This window comes from Plecotus auritus, assembly GCF_963455305.1.
Source record: "Plecotus auritus genome assembly, chromosome: 4".
In the NCBI taxonomy this organism is placed as follows: Eukaryota; Metazoa; Chordata; class Mammalia; order Chiroptera; family Vespertilionidae; genus Plecotus; species Plecotus auritus.
Window position 1 is genome coordinate 27,601,437 of NC_137775.1, and position 22,809 is coordinate 27,624,245.

General features: G+C 40.4%; 2 protein-coding genes across 2 annotated transcripts in view; both read left to right on the plus strand.

Moving 5' to 3' along the window:
* The first annotated feature begins 478 nt into the window (after positions 1–478).
* CCDC28A (coiled-coil domain containing 28A) lies at positions 479–12,665 on the plus strand. The gene is made up of 6 exons (XM_080665281.1): positions 479–858; positions 3,124–3,322; positions 6,765–6,928; positions 7,561–7,715; positions 10,436–10,458; positions 11,916–12,665. Exons 2-6 carry the CDS (start codon positions 3,165–3,167, stop codon positions 11,968–11,970), a joined length of 555 nt encoding a protein of 184 aa, XP_080521407.1. The 5' UTR covers positions 479–858; positions 3,124–3,164; the 3' UTR covers positions 11,971–12,665.
* A 1,966-nt stretch (positions 12,666–14,631) lies between these two features.
* Positions 14,632–22,809, plus strand: part of ECT2L (epithelial cell transforming 2 like) — a 72,037-nt gene continuing 63,859 nt past the window's right edge. Inside the window, exons 1-4 of the mRNA XM_080665282.1 lie at positions 14,632–14,753; positions 16,107–16,175; positions 19,746–19,946; positions 21,202–21,373. Of these exons, the coding sequence (XP_080521408.1) occupies positions 21,272–21,373 (102 nt within the window). The 5' untranslated portion in view covers positions 14,632–14,753; positions 16,107–16,175; positions 19,746–19,946; positions 21,202–21,271. The remainder of the gene's footprint in view (positions 14,754–16,106; positions 16,176–19,745; positions 19,947–21,201; positions 21,374–22,809) is intronic.

A 22,809-nucleotide genomic window follows, 5' to 3' on the forward strand; every position in this document is an offset into this window, starting at 1 on the left:
TGCTCTCTTGAGTCTCTCCAATCACACGGTCTATGAACTAAACCCTCCGCACTCCCATCTCCACGCGGAAAGGCTATGAATGAAGCACGATGCCTCCCTTCATTTGGACTAGTTCCATCCCTCTCAATCCGCAATTCGTTCTCCAGAGGCAGGATGTGTAGTGGAAGAACTGTCTTGGCGACAGAGACGTGGATTTATCAAACCTTCTGAGTATTAAATCCCTTTTTCTGAAAACAGTAAGGTTTAGAGAAAACGTTTGTCTAGTGCCTGAACAGAGTAGCTATTAACAGTAATAGAGTCGCATTTAGGTTCTAATGGGACTCAGCATCACGATTTTTACGCTGCCTTCCAAATTCAGGCAATGTATGGGAAACAATCCAGGAATGGTTGCTATGGCGACACTCTGGCTCCGCCCCGGGCTTGCCAAATAGCATGCTGGGAATTGTAGTGCATAAAAGCGGACACTAGCCAAGGGGGCGGAGCAGCTTCCGGAAAGGGTGCCTCTACCGCCACCCTACCTTTCTCTACTTTTGGGCCACAAAAACCTCAATGAACACCCAGCTATGGGTTCTCCTTTCCACGCCCGCAGAAGGCATAGCTGAAGGCAGGCCAAGTGAAGCAATACGATTCCCAAGAGCGGAGACCCACGCGGGACTAGCACCGCCGGAAGAGGAGAGGCTTCCGGCTGGGGCACGGAGGCTCCACCCCCTGACGTCACTTCCATAAACAAAGGGAGCTGTGGCGGCGCGGGGTCTGGGATGTGACCCCTGCTGAAGGTGCTGCAGCTGCGGTGGTGGCTTCAGAGGCTTCGGGGTGTTTGCAGGTTGAGGACGAGGACGCGATCCCCTCTTTCCTCAGGTATGAAGTGTAAGAAAAGGTACCTCCGCAATGTCCCCCTTAGGCCCCTCCCACCACCCACTCTGGCCACTGCTGGATTCTGGGCGGTGAAGGGTTGACTGATTGGGGAGGCGAATGGGGCGAAATCAGGAGGGACTCCTAGTGGTCCCGCTTGGAGGCTGTGCGTTCCTGATCTCAAACCAGTGTGAGTAGACAATGAGCTGTTTATAAAGGCCTTTTCTAAATGGTTCCTTGCTTCTTGGTATACAAGAAGGATTTCAGTGCTCTTGTGACAGAGATCTTACCTTCCTTAACGGATACTTTTCGAGCCCCTCAGAACATCTTAGTTTAGACCACTATTGGTCTATTTGCATTGCTTTGATTCCTAAATTTTTCTTCTTTTCCTAGTATCACCAAATGTGTATTAGCATTAAATTCAAAGGCCAGTGTGTTTATATGTATCATAATTTTATACAGATCTTGCCACTTTGGAGAACTTATATCCCATTGTGTCTATTCATTTGTGTGTCTGTGTGTGTATTGATTTCAGAGAGAGGAAGGGAGATGGGGAGAGAGAAACATCAGTGATGAGAGAATCACTCACGGGCTGCCTTCTGCACGCCCCCTACTGGGGATCGAGCCTGCAGCCCGGGCGTGTGCCCTGACTGGAAATGGGAGCTCCTGCTCTTGGATCAGTGCTCAACCACTGACCACACCAGCTGAGCACTGTTCAGTTTTTTTGTTTTGTTTTTCATTTCATTTGTGTTGCATGTGAAACAGCCCCAAAATGGCTGTTCCGTTACTAAAAATGCTTCCTTCAAGGGAAAATGGTTAGGCACGATTTCAGGGGATTTTTCACTTAGTATCTGGGATTAGAGGCTGGGCATTGGAGCCTTTCCTTTAAAACCTCTCCTTTGGAGGTGTCATTGTTCCAGATATGATTGTCAGCCTGAGCCAACTGAGCTCAGTGGTTTAAATTCCAGTGCTAGGCGCACCAGTTTCAGACAGTGGCAAAACATCTATTTTTGTTATAATGCTGAATTAATTATTTAAGAGTGACATCAGTGGATCTGAATCTTTCTGAACAGTCATAGCATGATTAAATCCAACTCAACATAAAAGGCCTAATGCTCCTAAGGCACTTTAGGATCTGGTGAGGTAAATAACCATATAAATTTCTCATCTTATGACACATGAAGCAATGTAATTGAGAATAACTTAATATTATGCATAAATACAAAGAAAATGTAGGGGATATTTTTAGATGGATGACTTAGGAAAATAAAGCTGGTTAATATATAAAGTAAGGGGCAAGTATTGAATAAACACAAGACCTTACATTTGTACTCTATGGAAGGGCCAGCTGTAACTTCATAGTGTAACCTTTTTGATATTAGCAAAACTAAACATATATAGTAAAGTTCCATGTTTCTGTGAAAATAGGTAGAGAAAGTATATTAAAAATAGTTACGGAATAAGTTTAATTGTACGTAACTTCACTTGATCAAGGAACTAGAATCAATATTATCCCTAGGCAGACATTGAGTTTTTGCTTGGTAGTTGAAATAAGGTTTCTAGTTACTAGTTAAAATTCAGATACCCCTGTCAAGTACACATCTGTTTGAATCTAGTTGGTTCTTCTAAGAATATATATTTTTTTATTGATTTCAGAGAGGAAGGGAGAGGGAGAGAGAGAGAGAAACATCAGTGATGAGAGAGAATCATTGATCGGCTGTCTCCTGCTCTCCCTCTACTGGGGATCGAGCCTGCAACCTGGGCATATGCCCTTGACAAGAATCGAACCTGAGACCCTTTAGTCTGCAGGCTGCTGCTCTATCCACTGAGCAAAACCAGCTAGGGCTAAGAATATATTTTTGAAGGGACACCTAAAAGCCACTTGAAGCTTGAGTCAGGCTGGGAATATCAAGTGGCTGTTTTGTTTATTTTTTATGTACTGTTCCCCTTCAATAATGTAGGTTTTTGGAGGGCAGGGACTTTGCCTTGTTCACTGCCATCTCCTCAATGCCCAGAATAGTGCTAGGAAACTGGAAGAGAGTTAATATTTATGGGATGAGTGAATAAAGAAAGTGGTGAAAAAATTTTTTGTCACTTTGGCTTAGGGCTTCTGTGTAAAAATACAGTAGATTAAATTTAAGGCACCCTGTTCTAACTTTCTTTAACAATCTCTGAATTTCTTGATCGTCTTTAGTCTATGAAGTGGGTATCGGACCTTTTTCATTTTGGCATATTACAGCATACATGTGTAATTTTGCCCTATTTCCTTAGGTCTTAAGAAGCTGGCCTTGGTGTAAAAAGAACTTACAACAATGGAGGAGCGGAAAGTGAAGAGGAGAAGTCCTAAGTCTTTTAGTGCCCACTCTACTCAGGTTGTTAATGCCAAAAAAAATGCCATTCCAGTTAGTAAAAGCACAGGGTTTTCAAATCCTGCATCACAGTCAACTTCACAGCGACCAAAGTTAAAAAGGTGAATATTTTTCTTTCATATTATCACAGCAAAATGCTATTGAAGTAAATACTAAATCCTATAATTATTATATTTTTTTCTCTTGACTTTTAAAACAGTTGAAGCACATATTATATGTGTTTTAGCAAAAAATTATGAAGTTTAAAGTGCATGTATAGAGATTAGAAAGTGCAAAATGAATGATGGGTTTGAAGGTCCTTATTTATCTCAGATTAAAATAGAGCAAGAAAACTTGTAGAAAAAAGTTGATGAGCTAGCCAGAAATGAAATTAAAGGACATATGGGATTCTTTGTTCGTTTTTTTAACTAAGATGAGTGTTTGTGCTTTGGTCGTTTTTATGTTTTAAAAAGCGTGGTTTCATTATTTTTGTAGAAATGATTGGTATGGATTGTAAAAATTCGAACACAGGAAGAATTCAGAGCAGAAATTTAAAGCACTAAAATTTCATCACCTAGAAGTAATCATTACTATTTGGTGATCATCATATGTCTTCAGGCTCCAAAGGAAACAGGAATGGTGTTTAAATGTGTTACCTATTACTGTTGTATATGTGTGAATATTTTGTAGTATTAAAGGGGGGGATAATGGGGGAATAAGAACACATATATAACACCTTAATCAATAAAGAAATTAAAAAAATAAAGAAACTTACTTCCAATTGCAGCATCTGGTGGACAGTCAGTTAAGGAAGTAATGTAGCCATTGGGTTTCCACTAAAGAAAAGATTCTTGCCTTGATGGTCTCTCACTCTGAGAAAACAAAAGGAACATTCCAATAGAAATTAAATGATAAACAACAAGCGTTATGAGGGTTTCATAAATTATCATATTAGAAAGGGGTTTTCCTTCTGGAGGAGTTTAACTTAGAGTCATATTTTGAATATGGTTATGGTTGGTGGAAAAAGAAAGCTAAGAGATTTTAAAGGCAATCACTCCTTTTCCTAAATTCTTACAGCAGTTTATTTGTATCTCATTGTCATTTTCTACCTTGTACTTTTATTTCTCTACCTTCCTCGGGAATGTAGGCTTCCTGAGGACAGGGGCTGTCTTGATAATCCTTATGTGTCAGACAGTACTTACAATATGGCTTTGCACCTAGTATAATTTCAATTAATGCTTTTTTTATTGTTGCATTATTTTAATATAAAGTGAGACAGTGTAACAGATCAAAAACATTGAAGTGAAAATAAACAAAGCTACTGAAGGGTTTGAATTAAGTAAATTTATATGATCTGATTTTACTTTTTTTAAAATAAATTTCCAATGTGAAAGAAAAGATAAGCATTTGACACACTAAAACCTTATAGTCAAAAGTAGTTTATCTCAGATTTTTTTAAAAATATATTTTTATTGAATTTAGAGAGGAAGGGAGAGGGAGAGAAACATCAATGATGAGAGAGAATCATTGATTGGCTGCCTCCTGCATGCTCCCCACTGGGGATCGAGCCCGCAACCCAGGCATGTGTCCCTGATTGGAATTGAACCCGGGACCCTTCAGTCTGCAGTCCAGTGCTCCATCCACTGAACCAAACCAGCTAAGGCTATCTCAGATTTTAGTGTGAAAATGGATCTCTTGGGAATCTTTTTAAAATGCAGATTCCAAATCAGTTAGTCTGGGGTAGGGCCCCAGATAAGCATTTCTAATAAGCTCACAGATGAAGTTGATGCCATGGGTCTTAGCACTTTGAGTGGCAAGGTCCTAAATAATGGATTAAACCTAATATGTATATAAGACACAGATCTTGCTTTGTGAAGAGCTGTTACTAACCTATTGTCTGCAGCTTATTTGTTCTAAGTTGATTTCTTGTAAAGAGTATTAGTTTCTTTCTTGCTACCCCCTCTGCCAGACCCACCATCTTCATCTTTTCCTTATTGTGGTGAGTACAGTTGTGGAAAAGATGTCTTCATGCAACATTACAAAGAAACTAATTGAGTACTGAATATGGGTGTGTGTCAGGATTGTAGTATGTATTGGGGTTCACAGATAATATACAATCCCGCCTTCCTTTTTTGCCTGGTGAACTCCTCCTACTTATTCTTTACAGCTTCACTCACATGTCACCTTTAGGAAGTTTTTCCTGGCTGTCCCTTGGTTGAGTGAACTGCTCTGTCTCTGTTCCCATATCACGGGGTGTACAGCACCATTACTCAAGTGTTGGAGAGCCTGGTATACGCTAGATACATGTAGTAAGAACTAATCTAGTCTAGGAGTTCTAAAAAGGCCTTCCTGAGGAAGTCGCATTTGAACTGAGATAAAGATGGGAGTGAGGAGAAGGATGCTGTTGCAGACAGAGGGTTAGCATGTAGTTAGGTAAGAGAATAGAATTATAGGAAGCCAACGAGATTCAGAATGTCTACAGCATACATAGACAGGAGAGGATAGGGTTTCTTAAGGATATCGGGCTTTATCCAGCAGGCGGTGCAAAGCTACTGAAGGGGTTGAATTAAGTAAATTTATATGATCTGATTTTACTTTTTAAAAAATTGACTTGGTTGGTCTATGAGGAGACTTCATAAGGGGCTCAGAGACAACACATAGAGACAGGAAGACCAGTTGGGGAGTGTTAGAGGAGGGTTCAGTCAAGAGATAGGGTAGTGGCAGTGGAGAGAGAGAAGTAGAAAGATTAGAGAGATATCTGTGGTTATAATCAATAGGACTTCATGACTGCATGTGGGGGCCTTAGGAAGTTGGAGGAGTCAAGGTTAATAACAGGCTTTTAGCACTCCATCATATGGTGATTTGTAATTTATGTGACTTCCTTTCTCCTTAGACTGGGCACTCTTCCGCGCAATGACTGATGCCGTGTGCATCTTTATATATCCAGTATCTGGCATAGTGTCAGCTACGGAGTAGGGACTCCATAACCACTTGTTGAACAACTGATAGTTCAAGAAACAGATAGGGTAAAGTTTAAAAGGGAAAGGTGTATGTTTTACTGAGAAATAAAATATGAAACATGGCGTTGGCTGGTGTGGCTCAGTTGACTGGAGCGTCCTGCACACCGAAAAGTTGTGGGTTTGATCCGTGGTCGGGGTGTGTAGGGAAGGCAACCGACCTATGTGTCTCTCTCATATTGATGTTTCTGTCTCACCCTCCCTCTCTAAAAAACAAATCTATTAAAAATATATGAAACATAGGATAGTAAAAATACTAATTTTCTTTTCAGTTTTTTGTAGTCCAAAGAATGAGCATATTATATAAATGTATTAACCAAGCTTTTTATATACCTTAGTGGTTATGTTTTATACATTTGTTTGAGATTTTTCACAACTTCTTTTAATTTCTAGCTTGGTTTTATTAATACAGAATTTGTTCTGATTTCTTGTTTTTAAGGGAAAATTTAATTCAGAAATTTTGCTTAACCGAGAACCGTCTGAAAATAACCATCTCTTTTTAAAGACAGGTATACGCAACCAGTTTTTATTTGTATCTTATTTGCAGAGTGATGAAAGAAAAGACAAAACCTCAGGGAGGAGAGGGAAAAGGTGCTCAGTCAACCCCGATTCAGCATTCCTTTCTCACTGATGTCTCAGACGTTCAGGAGATGGAGAAGGGGCTTCTCAGCCTTTTGAATGACTTCCACTCTGGGAAACTTCAAGCATTTGGTAAGCAATAGATGTTTGTATTTACCACTTTTCAACATGCTTAGACCCTATTTTCTGTATGTATTTTGTTACTCCTTTTAACAGTGTCATTTTCTTTTGTTTAAAAAAAAAAAGAGTCCAGAGGCGTAAAATGCAGTCATCTTAGATTTCATTTATCAATTAAGTTTATTACTATGTATACAGTTGAAAATATTGCATTGCGTGCTTCATAACGTTCTACATTCTTCATGAATATTTTCATATATTTTTCTTAAAGAAGGAATACCTAATTGGTTGACAAGGGATTTGTGGTTGAAGTATTCATATGACTCTTAATTTCATTGAGATTATTATAAAATGTTGGATCACTTGATTCAAATGAGAGTTGTCAAATTGGAGATAATTATACCTGAGGAATAGTTGTTGTTGTTTTTTTAATCTTTCCTATCTGATTTGTTTAGTGCTCATGGTCATTTCTCAGGTCATCATTGTTTTTCCAGTCAGAAATTTGACTTACTGTATCCAGAAAATATTCAATCATTAACAGAGCAATTTACAAAAGAAAGTGATAATCATTTTCTTTTGCAGCACCTAGAGTTTAAGAGTATTTCCTCTATCTTAATCTTTATTAATGTTTTGGAATGTTCCCCCAGGAAATGAATGTTCCATTGAACAGATGGAACATGTTCGGGGAATGCAGGAGAAATTAGCTCGCTTGAATTTGGAGCTGTATGGGGAGTTAGAGGAACTTCCTGAGGATAAGAGGAAGACAGCAAGTGACTCTAATCTGGATAGGCTTCTTTCTGATGTGAGTATAGTTCTTTCTCTTTATTTTTTTTTAAAAAGATTTTTTATTGATTTTAGAGAGGAAGGGAGAGGGAAAGAGAGATAGAAACATCAATGATGAGAGAGAATCATTGATCGGCTGCCTCCTGCACGCCCCACACTGGGGATCAAGCCCGCAACCTAGGCATGTGCCCTCACCAGGAATTGAACCGTGACCTCCAGGTTCATAGGTCAACACTTAACCTCTAAGCCACACCTGCTGGGCTCTCTTTATTCTTAAATATTTATATTGAGATAAAATTTACTATTTTAACTATTTAAAGTATACTGTAGACATCACCATCAATTTCAGAACATCTTCATCACTCCAAAAAGAAACCCTATAACTCTCTGTTCTCCCCTTCCCCACCCCCCAGCAACCATGAATCTACTTTCTGTGCCTATGAATTTACCTATTCTGGACATCTCTCTATAATAATAAAAGCGTAATATGCTAATTAGACCGGAAGCTGGGGCTGCGAGGGAAGCCCGGGTCCTGGGTGCCAGAGGGAAGCCGGTGCCAGCAGCCAGGGGAAGGAAGGCCTACTCTTGCACGAATTTCGTGCATCAGGCCTCTAGTATATATGTAAAAGCCTAAGTGACTGTTACTACCGAATGACCAGAACGACCGATCGACCAGTCGCTATGATGCGCACTGACCACCAGGGGGCAGACGCACAATGCAGGAGCTGCCCCCTGGTGGTCAGTGCGCTCCCACAGCCAACCTCCCAAGGCCAGTCAACCTGCCCTGGTCCCTCCCACCCCGGCCAGCAAACCTCCCGTGGTCCCTCTCCTTGTCCCTCCACCTGTCTGGCAGGCCCTGGACCAGCGGCCGGTAGGCCCCCAGACCCTGGCCAGCAGCCAGCAGGCCCTGGCCGGCCTGGCCCCGATCGGGACTGGGCAAGACGGCCCCGATAGGCCCTGATCACCGGCCAGGCCTAGGGACTCCACTGTGCATGAATTTCGCGCACCAGGCCTCTAGTTTCATATAAGTGGAATCATGCAACGTGTGGCTTTTTGTTGGGATTCTTTCACTTAATGTAATGTTTTCAGGTGTTATCCATGCTGTACTTTACTCTTTTTTTAAAGAAACATAATCCAGAGAAATTATGCATATATTCTGAGAATGCTGGCTAATCTTCAAGCAAAATATTACCTTCTGTACATATATGATAATACCTTAAGATGTAGAAGGTAGTGTGTCAAAAGATCCTAACATGATTAATACATATTGCCTTATTTATTCTGGGTAGTTACTTATTTTTAAATACAGAAATACGTTTGGTAATTATGGTACTTTAACACATTTCCATGTATACTAGCTTGCTAGAGTTGCCATAACAAAGTACTGGGTGGCCTAAACCACAGAAATATATTTCCTCCTAGTTCTGGAGGCTAAGAATTGAAGATAAGGTCCTGGCAGGGTGGTTTCTTCCGAGGCCTTTCTCCTTGGCTTGTCGATGGCCATCTTCAAGTTCTCCCTCTGGGCATGGGTACCTGTGTCCACATTTCCTCTTTTTGTCATATCGGATTAGGGCCCAACCTAATAACCTCATTTTAACTTAATGACCTCTTTAAAGACCCTATCTCCAAATACTGTCACATTCTAAGGTATTTGGGGATAGGACTCAAAAATGAATTTTGGGAGGACATAAGTCAGCCCCATAACACCACCTGTGATTCTTATACTGAGAAGTGTGAACTAAATTTGCCTCTTTAAATCTTTTTTTGAACAAAAATAGATAAAAATTGAATTCAAGGTACTTTAGTTTCAAAATGGTTTCCTAGACACCAATGACATTTTATTGCTTTTTTCTATCTTTTGAATAGTGAGGGAAATTATATGCCCATACTTTAAAAATTTCATGCTTATACTTTTTATTTCAAGTCTACTGTGTTTTTTAAGAAATATATTTTATTGATTTTTTACAGAGAGGAAGGGAGAGGGATAGAGAGTTAGGAACATCGATGAGAAACATTGATCAGCTGCCTCCTGCACATCCCCTACTGGGTATGTGCCCGCAACCAAGGTACATGCCCTTGACTAGAATCGAACCTGGGAACCTTGAGTCCGCAGACCGATGCTCTATCCACTGAGCCAAACCGGTTAGGGCTCAAGTCTACTGTTTTCAGTGTTGCATCTATTTCCTTTTACAAATATAAGCTTAATTTGTAATACATTTAGGAGAGTGACTGTGGTGTGCTGAAAATAACACCAAATTTGAAACCAGAAAGCCTTCGTTTAGTCCAGGGTCTGCATTTATAACTGAGCAATTTTACATTTCTGTAACTCAGATTTTTCCCTGTAGGGATGATTAATTCTACCTCATACTGAAAACTGTCATGTGAAATCTTTTTGTAATCCATAAAGGTTTTAAAGATTTTGATTATTAAAATGGCAGCTTTAGTCTTTTAAAAACTATTATTGGAGAAGACTATAATTATGCATGATTTTAAGCATACTTAGGAATCTCCAGTTGTATCATCTGATTTAATTCCCTCCACATATTCTTATTTTACAAATGCTAAAGCTACTTTATAATTATTTTACATAAGTGAATTTCCCAGTCTGGAAATTTTAGTATTTTGCTTTCTCATTTAAAGAAAGCTTACATGAAAAATAATTTATTTAAAAATGTATAGTTATGATATTTATTATGTTTATATTATAAAAATTAAAATATGTGTTTCTTTATGTTACAGTTAGAAGAATTGAATTCTTCCATGTATCCTTTGCCTAATATCAACAGTGAAAAGTCTACAAATCATAATTTCTGGTGAATAATCCCAATCATGTATTAGAAAGATGTGATTTTTAGATCTATTGAACAAAGACACCTATTATTATTTAGTAGGGCCATCTCTCTTTTTTTTTTTTTTAAATATATTTTATTGATATTTTACAGAGAGGAAAGGAGAGGGATAGAAAGCTAGAAACATCGATGAGAGAGAAACATCGATCAGCTGCCTCCTGCACACCTCCCACTGGGGATGTGCCCGCAACCAAGGTACATGCCCTTGACCGGAATCGAACCCGGGACCCTTCAGTCCGCAGGCCGACGCTCTATCCACTGAGCCAAACCGGTTTCGGCAGGGCCATCTCTTTTCCCCTTTGGTTTCCACATGGAATTTTCTAGTTGTTTTGTTCATTTTGGTTTGTTGTGCTTTACTTTGTTTTGTTTTGTGTTTTTAAAACAAATTAAAAATACTTTTTCATCAAGAGAATCGAGGATTAGGCTAGTTGTCATATAAATTATTTTGAATCTTATATTCTGAGGCTAAATGGCAGTTGGATATCCCGATATACTATGCTCAATTTAATATTATTACATAGAATTTAAGAATTCTATGTAATAATATCTGGGAATATAAGTGTTCAATTCTCAAAAGCAAACTGTTCTGCATAAAATTGAGAATTAGACTTTTAAGGGATACTTAGCTTGTGAAGTGACATTTTCATTATTAAGTGTACAATGTGTATTACAAGATTTACTTAAAGGAAAGCACCAAGGTACATGTAAAATATTCAGGTTTTGACATTTTAATTTAGAACAACTATTTCAGGAACTTAAAATTTTTTTTTACATAGTGATAGGCACAATGTGAGGTACACAAGAACAGTAAGAAATAGTTCTACCTACAAAATAATTTCATTTGAGAAGTAAGACATCCCCTTTGAACCAAAAATGAGATATTAGAAAGGATACTGTAGAGTCAAGAGATTTAATTTTTGAAATTTGGTTCCACATTTTGGTAATGTAACCTTGGTCAAATTGTTTAACATCTCAGTGTCCTCTGTAATAGGTGGTGATTGCTACACATAATAATGTGTATGTGAAATTTTCCAAACCACATTATATATGTAAAATGTATAAATATATATATTTACATATGTATGTAAATTACTCTAATTATTGTAACATATACTGTTATTAATGCTGAATTTTAGTCCTGAGTCAGTGATTTTTTTTTGAAAGTCTTCAAATTCTAGGTATAGTATAATTCACTACATTTAAAAATTGTCTTATCACTTCTAAGTTTCTCAAAAGCAATATAGGCACTTTCCCTTTAGACATATTTCTTTTTTTTTTTAATGCCTCTGTTTCTTAGCTCCTGAGTGTAATTTCCAGAAATTTAAAAGAATTACTTATTGTAGAATGAAAATCTTAACTCATGAATTCAGACAAAAACTGCATTTGACAGATGCACAAGATGTTCCAAATACTTCTACCAGCTAAAATGAAATGCAGTTGCTTTCTTGTGGTTTGAAGAAAAGCAGCATTCTTTACTTTTCCAGCTGAATCCAGTAGCAGAATAATCTCCCACAATAAGGAATTGAAGTAATTAAAGTGCAACTGTAATGATTTTCTCATAACTGCTTGTGGTAAATTTGACTTGCTGTAATTCACCATAACTGGAGGCTAGGCCTTGTGGAAGGCTTAATCAGGAAACGATACACAGGTTGTGCTGCTATGCTTATTATTGTTGCCTTCTGGGTTATACTTGAAATGCATTGTGCTAAATGTTGTTGATAGGGCTGAGGGATATTCCTTCCTGAGCTCACCAAACTTACTCCACTGTTGATCTAAGTTGATGATGCACAGGCTTTTTGTGGCAGCCCAGCTTCAGTTTACGTCAGACAATCATACACACACTGGTGTGTTTGCCAATGGCCAGTGGTAACAAAATGTGAAATGAGTATTTGTGAAATTTGCTATTTTTAATAAAGTGATTGTTTTAAATTTGTCTCTGTTGTCTGTTTGGAAGAAACCCGTAGTTTTCAATCTGGGAATATAAGAGTTCAATTCTCAAAAGCAAACTGTTCTCATAAAATTTGAGGTTCTGTAACTTCCTTGCAAATTTTGCACCTTGTGCCCATTTAAATGTGGATGTAATGAAAAGAGCATGAGCTTTAAAGTCAGACCTTGATTTGAATCCCCATTCTGCTCCTTAGCTTTGTGTTCGTGTACATTTACTCAGTTTATGAGTTGTTGTTTTTTTTTAAAATATATTTTATCGATATTTCACAGAGAGGAAGGGAGAGGGATAGAGAGCTAGAAACATCAATCAGCTGCCTCCTGCACACCTCCCACTGGGGATGTGCCCGCAACCAAGGTACATGCCCTTGACCGGAATCAAACCCGGGACCCTTCAGTCCACAGGCCGACGCTCTATCCACCGAGCCAAACCGGTTTCGGCCAGTTTATGAGTTTAATGTTTGTTTTTATGGAGAAAAAGAGGTTAATAACCAACTCCTAGAGGTTGTTATGAGGAAGTAAAAAGCATGCACTAAGATGCTCAGCACAGTAGCTGACACCAGTAATGTTCAGCCCACGTTGGCTTCATGACCCTTTTATAAACAATTTGATTGAAATAACCCATATACATATACCATAAAATTTACCATTTTGGGGTATATAATTCAGTGGTTTTTAGTATATTCAGAGAGTTGTGCACCCACCACCATAGTCTGATTCGTCACCCCAAAAAGAAGCCCATTAGCAGTCACACCCCAGCCTCCAAACCCCCCAGCACTTGGTAACCAGTAATCTACTTTCTGTCTCTGAGTTTGCCTGTTCAGGACATCCTCTACAAATGGAGTCATTTATCTTAGCGTAATGTTTTCAGAGTTCATTCATGTTGTAGCATGTATCAGTACTTCATCTCTTTTCACAGCCAAATCATATTCCATAATATAGATATATCACATTTTGTTTATCAATTCATATAGCTCAGTTGCCTTTACCGTAGACAAGAGACCTCCATGATTCTGCCTCCTTATTTTCAGGTCACGGAAACAAGCACCTAATTGGGGGTGGGGAGAATGGGAACCCATTAAATGACCATTTTTATAAGTGGTAGTTTTAGTAATTTGGGGGATTCTGAGTTTAAAGAATTTTGACCAACTTATCAGTCTTTTGAATATCCCTTTTAAAAACGAGGAAATCACTAGAACAACTACAACCCAGGAAATGTTTCTGTTGGGTTGAGAGACTAGGGATTCCAGGCAGGGCACTAGCCCTCTAGGGTCTGACAGAATAAAAGGAAGCTGGCATGGGCCATGTTTTTCTTGGATGGGTGCTGAGACAGAGAGCTGAAGCTGTTTCCTGTGGATTAGTGACAGAGCAGCAGATTGGCCTTGTTTACGCATTTGTCCTTTTGCCAAGGGACCCCATGTGGGTCCCAGGTAACAAAATTTTAGCTTATCCAATAATTTGTATCTGTTTACGCAACTTAAACATGTTAAAAGGCAACCGGGAAAATGAGGTGCCTGGCTTAGAATAAAATGTATAGATGTTGCATATTCCTTATAGATAAATTTTAATTATAAGTGACTTTTAAAAAATCTTAAAACATCTTAAACTTGTTTATTTACAAAAATTAGGTCATCCTATTTATATGGTTTTCTAACCTGCTCCTCATGTTATGGATCTCTTTCCATGGCGATAACTATTCATCTCCATAGAAAAGAAAAAACTTGCCGGCTGCACAATAACTGTTTAAAGGCATTTTGACCAGAATCATTAGAAACCAAATTAGGAAGGGTGCTTTTTTGGTTTTGGTACCTTCTGTATCATTCTAAAATTGACAATAATAAGTATTAGAATACTCTGAGGATTTACTGAAGGTAAGAAACCCCGCCTTCCCCCCAAGTGGCCTTAAAATTGCTAGCTTTCTTTGGGACCAAGCAAACGTTGGCTTGGGCATTCAGGTCTCCTCCTGGAGCCCCGCATCCCGGCGGCTTGCCCCTGCTTCTGGGCACTCGGGCCAGGCGTGCCCAGTGGTTATGCGGGTCTCGCCGCAGCCCTGGCGCTGGCGCTGGCGCTGGGGAGCTGCGACCTCGGGGCAGGAAGGGGGCGGAGCAGGTCGCTCCCCTGTTGTCAGGTCTCTATGGAGACAGCGTGGGGCCATCTTTTCCACCCTCCACCCCAGGCTGCAGCGGAGGTCTGGCTTCAGATTTTCACTACAAGATCCAAAAGGAGGCAGCCGCTGGGTGCCGTCTCTCGGCCACCTTCCGGAGGTAAAGAAAGCCCTTGGTGCGTTTTTGCGTGGGGACATCACAAGCACAGGCCCGGGCTGGGTTAGTTTCCCCCCCCGCAGCCCCGGGACGATCCCACGCAGCGCGGAGATGACCTTGGAGAACCTGAGCAACTGCAGAATTATCCAAGGTGGCAGTGCGCTGGGGAGAAGCTAAGCAGTGTCAGGAGGGGCAGGTTTGAGTCGGGCTGTGGCAAGTAAGCGCTAACCTCCCCCGCAGCACTCACTGGGGATGGAAATAAAGTCAAGTTATGGGGCCCTCTGGAAAACACTGATTTCCTTAGGGCTCCCAAAGTGGTTACACCATCAAACTCCCCCCATCTGCCAGTTCTCACCCTCTCTCCTACCATGGAGTCCAAAATGTGCGGGGTGGGGCGGTGGGGAGGAAATCCCCCGCCGCTATCCCAAAGGAGTCCCCTGGGGGAGATGAGGGTTCACTTGTCACAGCCCAACCCTAACCTGGCCCAACGCAGAGATTGTTTTGTTTCTCCCCCGCGCCCCTTCAGTCTTTTGGAAAATTATGAAGCTGCTCAGGTTCTCCAAGGTCATGGGTGCGGAGCCCAGTGCCCTGCCTGGGAGGGTAGTGAAGGAGAAATACAGTCTACAGCGAATACAGTTCGTGGTTATAATTGTATAGCTCTGAGTTAATATGCTAAGATTTGAAGAATAGGACACATTAATTACACCGTGGTAGAAATATTTATCTTTTTAAAGTGCTTACCCTGTGCTTATTAACAAATCTTGCCCTAAGTATCAGAACAGAATATGCAGACCTCATCCGTATTAAAGTTAGCACAACCCATCTTGTTTTCAGGCCCATCTCCACATTGGTGCACCTCAGGAACCTCAAAAATCATACTCTAAAAACGATTTCAGTGAGAGAAAGTAGGGTTAGAAATTTGAAAGGTAGAGCAACATAACTGGTTACTCTTCCTGGATGAATTTAGATAGGACAGTTGCTTCTTGTTATAGCTTTAATTTTGCAGCTTTAGATTGAGCAAATCCAGTTTGGGCTCACAGGCGTGGCATTTCCTATCCCTCCTGTGCTACCCAAGAAATTTCCTCAAAACGTGCTATTGCTTTCGTTACATGTGTGTGGTTAATAAAAATGATATACTGGTTTATGCTCAAAATAAGCCATGCCCTAAATAGGACATTTTATTTAACTGGAATAGTCTTTAATTTCTTTTTTTACTAATCACATGCACTTTTCTTTTACTCTGGTTATTTTTCCCCCCTGCGATCTTTAGAACCAGATTACTTATTGGTAAGCATATTTAAGGGGTTAAATTTTTTTTCTCCACCCCTAGTAGTTTATTTCTTCTTCATGTTTCAGGAGGAAGACTTGCTAAGAGGTTTTTCCCAATGCATAGAACCTAAAAGTTTCTTAAGGAAGAAATGCCAGGTACATATTTCTAAAGGTATTAGAAGATATTGACAACTACCATATAGTAAGCATAATTCAGTCAGTGTTCTTGCCCCAGAGTGAATTTTCATCCCAAGTAAGTACCCTCAAATACTTCCCTTTCTTCCAATTCACTCATGTCATGAAAGAATAATCTGTCAGACCTACCTAATTTTTCAGTTCTAACCTCATTTTACCATATAACTCATTTAACATAATGATGGAAATTTTACTAATAAGATCACATAGATAAATTGCCATCATGGTGACATAGTTGTCAAATCCTAATAATCAGTGAAGGAATTTTTCTTAGCCAGTAACTTGCTTTTCAGCCTTGGAATTTGGAAAATGGATAAAATGTGAATAATTATTCAATTACTCATCAGATACTCATCAAATGCCTACTCATGGGCAGGCACTATGTGGGAGGCAGCTTCTGAAATGACTCCCAGTGTCCCTAGCTGGTTTTGCTCAGTGGTTAGAGCATTGGCCTGTGGAATGAAGGGTCCTGGGTTGGATTCCAGTCAAGGGCACATGCCTGGGTTGCAGGCTCGAGCCTCAGTATGGGACATGCAGAAGGCAGCCGATGGATGATTCTCTCTCATCATTGATGTTTCTAACTATCCCTCCCCCTTCCTCTCTAAAATCAATAAAAACATTAATCCTATATAATAAAGATATGCTAATTAGACCGAATAGCAGTGAGACTGTCCAGATGACCTGCTGGAGGAAGTGGGGGCTGCAAGGGCCGGCTGAGGCTGTGAGGGCCGGTCAGGGCTGCGAGGGCCAAGCTCCTTGCATGAATTTTGTGCATTGGGCCTCTAGTCCTATATAACAAAAGGCTAATATGCAAATTGACCGAACGGTGGAAGGACTGGTCGCTATGACGTGTACTGATCACCAGGGGGTAGACGCTCAAGACAGGAGCTGCCCCCCTGGTGGTCAGTGCTCTCCCACAGGGGGAGCGCCGCTCAGCCAGAAGCCCTGAGCTAGGCTCACGGCTGGTGAGCGCAGCAGCCGTGGCGGGAGTCTCTTCTGCCTCTGCAACAGCGCTAAGAATGTCCGACTGCCCTGGGGAGCGGGCCTAAGGCATCATTCGGACATCCCCTGAGGGCACGAATTTCGTGTACTGGGCCTCTAGTATAAAATAAAATAAAATGACTCCCAATGATCCCAACTTCCTGGTGTCCATACCCTTGTGAGTCCTTCCCCTCAAGTATGGGCTGGACTTGCTTCTAATGCAGGAGAGCCAAAGTTTTTGGTAAAGGGCCAGGTAGTACATATTTTTGGCTTGTGGGCCACATGGTCTCTCTTCCAATCACTCAACTATGCTGTTATAGTTATATTAGCTATGTTCCAATAAAACTTTATTTAAAAAAATGAGTGGCAGGCAATTATGGCCTGCTGACCACATTTGCTGATCTCTATTCTGACTAATCAAAAGTGATGTACATCACTTCTGAGACTATGCTACACAAAGACTCTGGCTTCCATCTTGCCTACCCTCTCTTGCTCTTTCACTTGCTCACTTGGCCAGATACCATTTGTGAGCTAACCTAGGGAGAAGCCTCCATGGGAGGGGAGCCTCCAGCCAACAGCCAGCAAGGAACTGAGGTCCTTGTTCCAAAAACCACTTTCATGAGCCTGGAAGTAGATCATTCTCCCATCTGGCTTTGGGATGACTTCAGTCCCAGCGGACACATGGAGCATGAGAGACCCTGAGCCAGGGGATCCAGTTAAGCCATGCCTGACTCCTGACAAAACTGAGATAATAGTGTTTGTTTTTTGAAGCCACTAAGTATTGGGACTATTTGTTACACAGCATTAGATTTGTTACACACAAGATAACCAATACCATTTCCTCCTCTTGGAAATATTAAATATTAAAGTTTCTAAAACATCTTACAAAATGAGACATGTTTAATTTTGTTCAATCAAGTCTTTCCCAAGCATATTGAACTATGTATGGATCCTGTTTTTCCTGGGAAACACCTATTAATATCTTATGGGGCTACTATTTGGAGAAATATAAAATGCTTGAATATGAAAAGAAATCATTCCATTTAAAGAAGTAGTGATTGTCAGCATTCCATTTCTTCCTGGGTTGAGAGTCAGCAAAGTTGATATCTTAGAGAATAAAGATAATCCTGTGGAAATTTATCTCTCTGTCCATATCTACATTAATAATATCTCTATATATATACATGATATAGTATATGCCAGCAATGTTTGGCTCAATAAGCTGTTAACATGAGGATAATAACTCCGAGAACTTGCTAAATAAAAATCCCTTGTTTTGGCTCTTGGAGGGATTTCACATAACCACAGCTGGGCATCTTATGAAGCTAAGGATTTGTTTTGATTTAATGTTGATTCACAAGTGGCTATTCCCACAATGCCATGAGGTTTTCCTCTGAACCACACATTATTACACTATAGTTCACCAAAACACATCACTGCCTTGATTTACACATGAGGAAACTGAGGCTCAGAGACTAAATTACTTGTAAAGCTTCAATTGGGGGTGGGGGGGAGTCAGAGCAGGGACCCAAACTTGGTGCTGTCATACTGCTCTTACAATGTTTCTAAAATTGTTCCTAATATGTTATATGCATTTCCAACATATTCATCTTCAAAATGTGCTTCTAGCTTACTGAAATGTAGTAAGAGCAGAGGCACTGCAAATGCTTGTCTTATTCTTGAAATCTTCTGCTCGCCAATGAAGTTTTCTCAGCTACTCCAGGCCCCATTGCTCTCTCCTTCTTGGAACTTATAGCAACAGATGGTTGCTTAGAAACATAGACATTTCTGATGCTTGAATCCCAGCTAGAGTTTCACTGACAAGTGGTGAGTGAATTTGTGTTTTAATATCTCCAATAATGGACATAACCTCCTGAGACAGCTAAAGCTGCTGAAGTGGTTGTTTTCCCACTTAGATTGATCCGAAATCTGTTTCTCTGACATCATCCATTGTTTCTAATTTTGTCTTCTGGGGATTTACAAACCATATGTAATTGATTATATATAAAAAAGCCTTCAGGTAATTGGTGTGTATGAGAGAGAGAGAGAGAGAGAGAGAGAGAGAGAGAGAGAGAGAGAGAGAGAAAGGGGTCCTATTTTTTAAAAAAAAAACAACAAACAAACAGATACTCTGCTTTCTACAAATGTAAGAATCCATCTCTTCCTCTTTGATTTATCATCTTACCAGTGTCTGTCTCCATACTAATACCATGTCATCCTATTACTCTAGCTTGACATTGAGTCTTGATATCTGGAAACACATCTCCCTCCCTTGCTCTTCCAGACTGTCTTGACTATTTTGGGCCCTTTAAACTCCATAAATATTTTAGAATCAGCTTTTCACTTACACATCCCACAATATTTCTTGGGATTTTAAAAATCGAGGTTGCATTGAATCTGTAAATCATTTTGAAGAGAATTAAACCCTTCATTCTTCTGAGTCTCTAATTCATGAATAAATATATCTCTCCAGTTATTTAGGTCTTTGAAAATGTTTTTCAATAAAGTGTTATAATTTTCTTCATAAAGTTTGTACTTTTATTTTTTTAGGTACTTCATAATGTTTAATGATATCATTTCTAAAACACCTTGATTGAAAGAGAAGACATAGAAAAATATGCAACTCATAAGTGTAGAACTCAATGAAGGATAAAATGACTCACCTGGCCTCCCACCACTAGATCGGTACCAGCACCTCAGAATCACCTTTCACGTCCCTCCCTGTCTTTACCCTCTTTTTCCTCCCCAAAGGTAACCGCCATCCTGACTTCTAACACTATAGTGTAGAACTTTGTATAAATCAAACCATAGAAAATGTACTATTTTGTTTTCAGCTTGTTTAATGTCTTATGTATGTGAGTCCTACATATTTTTGTGTGTAGCAGCATCCTGTTACATGAATATATGACAACATGGTTATCCATTCAGCTGTCGATGGGTGCCTGGGCTTTTTCCAGCTTGGAGCTATCTGACGCAGCTGTGAATATTGTGGATATATCTGGTCCACATGTTCATGTTTTCTGTTGGGTCAAATGTATGCACATGTTCAACTTTAGGAAACAATGCCAGTTTTTCGAAGTGCTGATATCACACCAGCTGTATGTGAGAGTCCTGGATGCACACCAACACATGGCTTTGTCAGCCTGTGCTGGATAACAAACCATCCTGACATTTAGTAGCTTGAAACAGGAACCTATACAGAGGTAATGAAAGTTAAATGAGGTTGTAAGGGTGAGACCTTAATCCAATAGGACTTATAAAGAGAAGAAGAGACAGTAGGTCTCTGTCTGTCTGTCTGTCTGTCTGTCTGTCTGTCTGTCTGTCTCTTCCATCCCCTTCCCTGTATGTGCACAGAAGAAAGGCCTTATGAGAATACAGTGAGGAGATGGCCATTTACAAGCCAGGAAGAGAGGTCTCACCAGAAACCAGCCCTGATAGCACCTTGATCTTGGGCGTCTAGCTTTCAGAACTGTAAAAAAAATAAAGCCACCCAGCCTATGGTATTTTGTTCTGGCAGCCCGAGTAGACTAAGACGGTATTCCACGAAGCTGTGCCTAGACTCCTGACACACAGTAACTTTGAGTTTTAGGTGATTTGTTATATAACAATGGGAAACTAATACATTAGCCTAATTTTTTCTCTACATTCTGTTTGACTTCTGTCCTCAAAAGAGAGGCAGGTGGAGTGGTGTCTTTGTGCCCTTCAGATTCTTGCTCTCCGGGGTGGGGGTAGGGTGTGTGTGTGGTGGGGGAGTCAAGTCCACATCCCTGTCTGATACAGAATCACTCCGATTTCTGAGTCATTTCCCAGCAAAGGGAAAAACAACTGGCTTAGATTCACATTTGGGTACAATCAGAGGAGGACAGAGTAAATTACAATTACTTGCCGTACATGAACTTCCTGTCTATTATTTGTATGGATTCTCTTCCATGGATATATATGTGCATGCATTGCTGTAATTATTTCATTCCTATAAGGACAATATTAATATACTGGATGTTTCTAGGTGATCTTAATGAAACATCGTTTGAAAGTAACCTATAGTTTCTAGGACTGGAAGAAAATAATTTGCTGGGATGTCAGCTGGGGATTCTTCCAGGAAAACCCTGGAAATGGAGAGCTTCCACACGCGATTCAGTGCCTGGACACCATGTAGCAACAAGGCATTAAACAGACAGGTGAGTTACGCACTCTAGAATAGAACAAGTTTAATTTGTAAGGCTCATTGTACTATGACATTTTGGGTCTCATGTTGCCATATATTTTCTAAAAAACACCCCTAAGGGATTAGTTTTTGAGTCACTTCGAATAAAAATCAACCTACATTTGTCTCACCCCAGTCCCCAACTCCTACCTTATGGAAGGACTCCAGGTCTGTTTCCCTTTCCTCTGTACCTCCAGGGACAAAACAGAAAGCTCCAGAACACACACTGTTTACTGTGACAGGAAAGAGCAAGGCGAGGCGCTTTTGGTGTGGAGTTTAATATTCCAAGGCGGGCAAAAGTAGGCCCTGGCCAGGAGGCCCAGTTGGTTGGAGCATCTTCCCTAGTTGGTTGGAGCACCAGCAAGGCTGTGGGTCCAGTTCCCGCCAAGGCGCATACCTAGGGTGCAGGTTCGATCCCCAGTTGGTGTATGTATGGGAGGCAACTGATCGATATTTCTCTTTTACTAGTACATGGATGTTTCTCTCTCTCTCTCTGAAATCCATAGAAACATATCCTTGGGTGAGGATTTAAAAAAAAAAGTGGGTTTATAATTGTGAGTACGTGAAACAGAGTTTATTCTTGTATTATTTATTTGTATTACTAATATTAGTTATTATTTCATATCCTTATTTATGTATGATTTATCTTTTAGGTAATGATGGCTGGTAATTTAAGCCACCCTTGGATATTTCTCTGTGTATTTCTTTTTAAAAAAATATATTTTACTGATTTTCTACAGAGAAGAAGGGAGAGGGATAGAGAGTTAGAAACATCGATGAGAGAGAAACATCAATCATCTGCCTCCTGCACACCCCCCACTGGGTATGTGCCCGCAACCAAGGTACATGCCCTTGACCGGAATCGAACCTGGGACCCTTGAGTCCACAGGCTGACGCTCTATCCACTGAGCCAAACCCGTCAGGGCTGTGTATTTCTTTAATCCTCACTTCCCTCCTGTGCCCACTGTGTGGCCCGCTGGCCTGGGATGTCCCCTGTGAAAGGTAGTGCAGGACGCAGTCCTTGAATGGCTCTGTCAGACCTGGAAGGGGCCGGCGGGCTGGGCCTTCAGAGCTCGTGCGTGGTTCAGGCCCGCTCACAAGGGAGGGAGACCACAGGAGCTGGGACCAAGGCCCGACTGAGTAATAAATCAGCGAGTTTGTATACGTCATCTGAGCAAAGCTGGGCTGACACCCAGGTTTGGGGGGTGCTGGTTCTTGGTGTATGTCCTTCCTAGAGACATGTCTAACAATGGCTACTTAGCAATATTTATTAACTTTCCTTTTGGTGGGTGCCATGAAGCTATAGGACTGTGGGTTCGTAAAAATCATACCTAACTTCAAATGGCCTCGTTTTCACAGTTCAACAAGGGTAGGTAGCTTGCTTGTGTTTTCAAGATGAAATATTTGGAA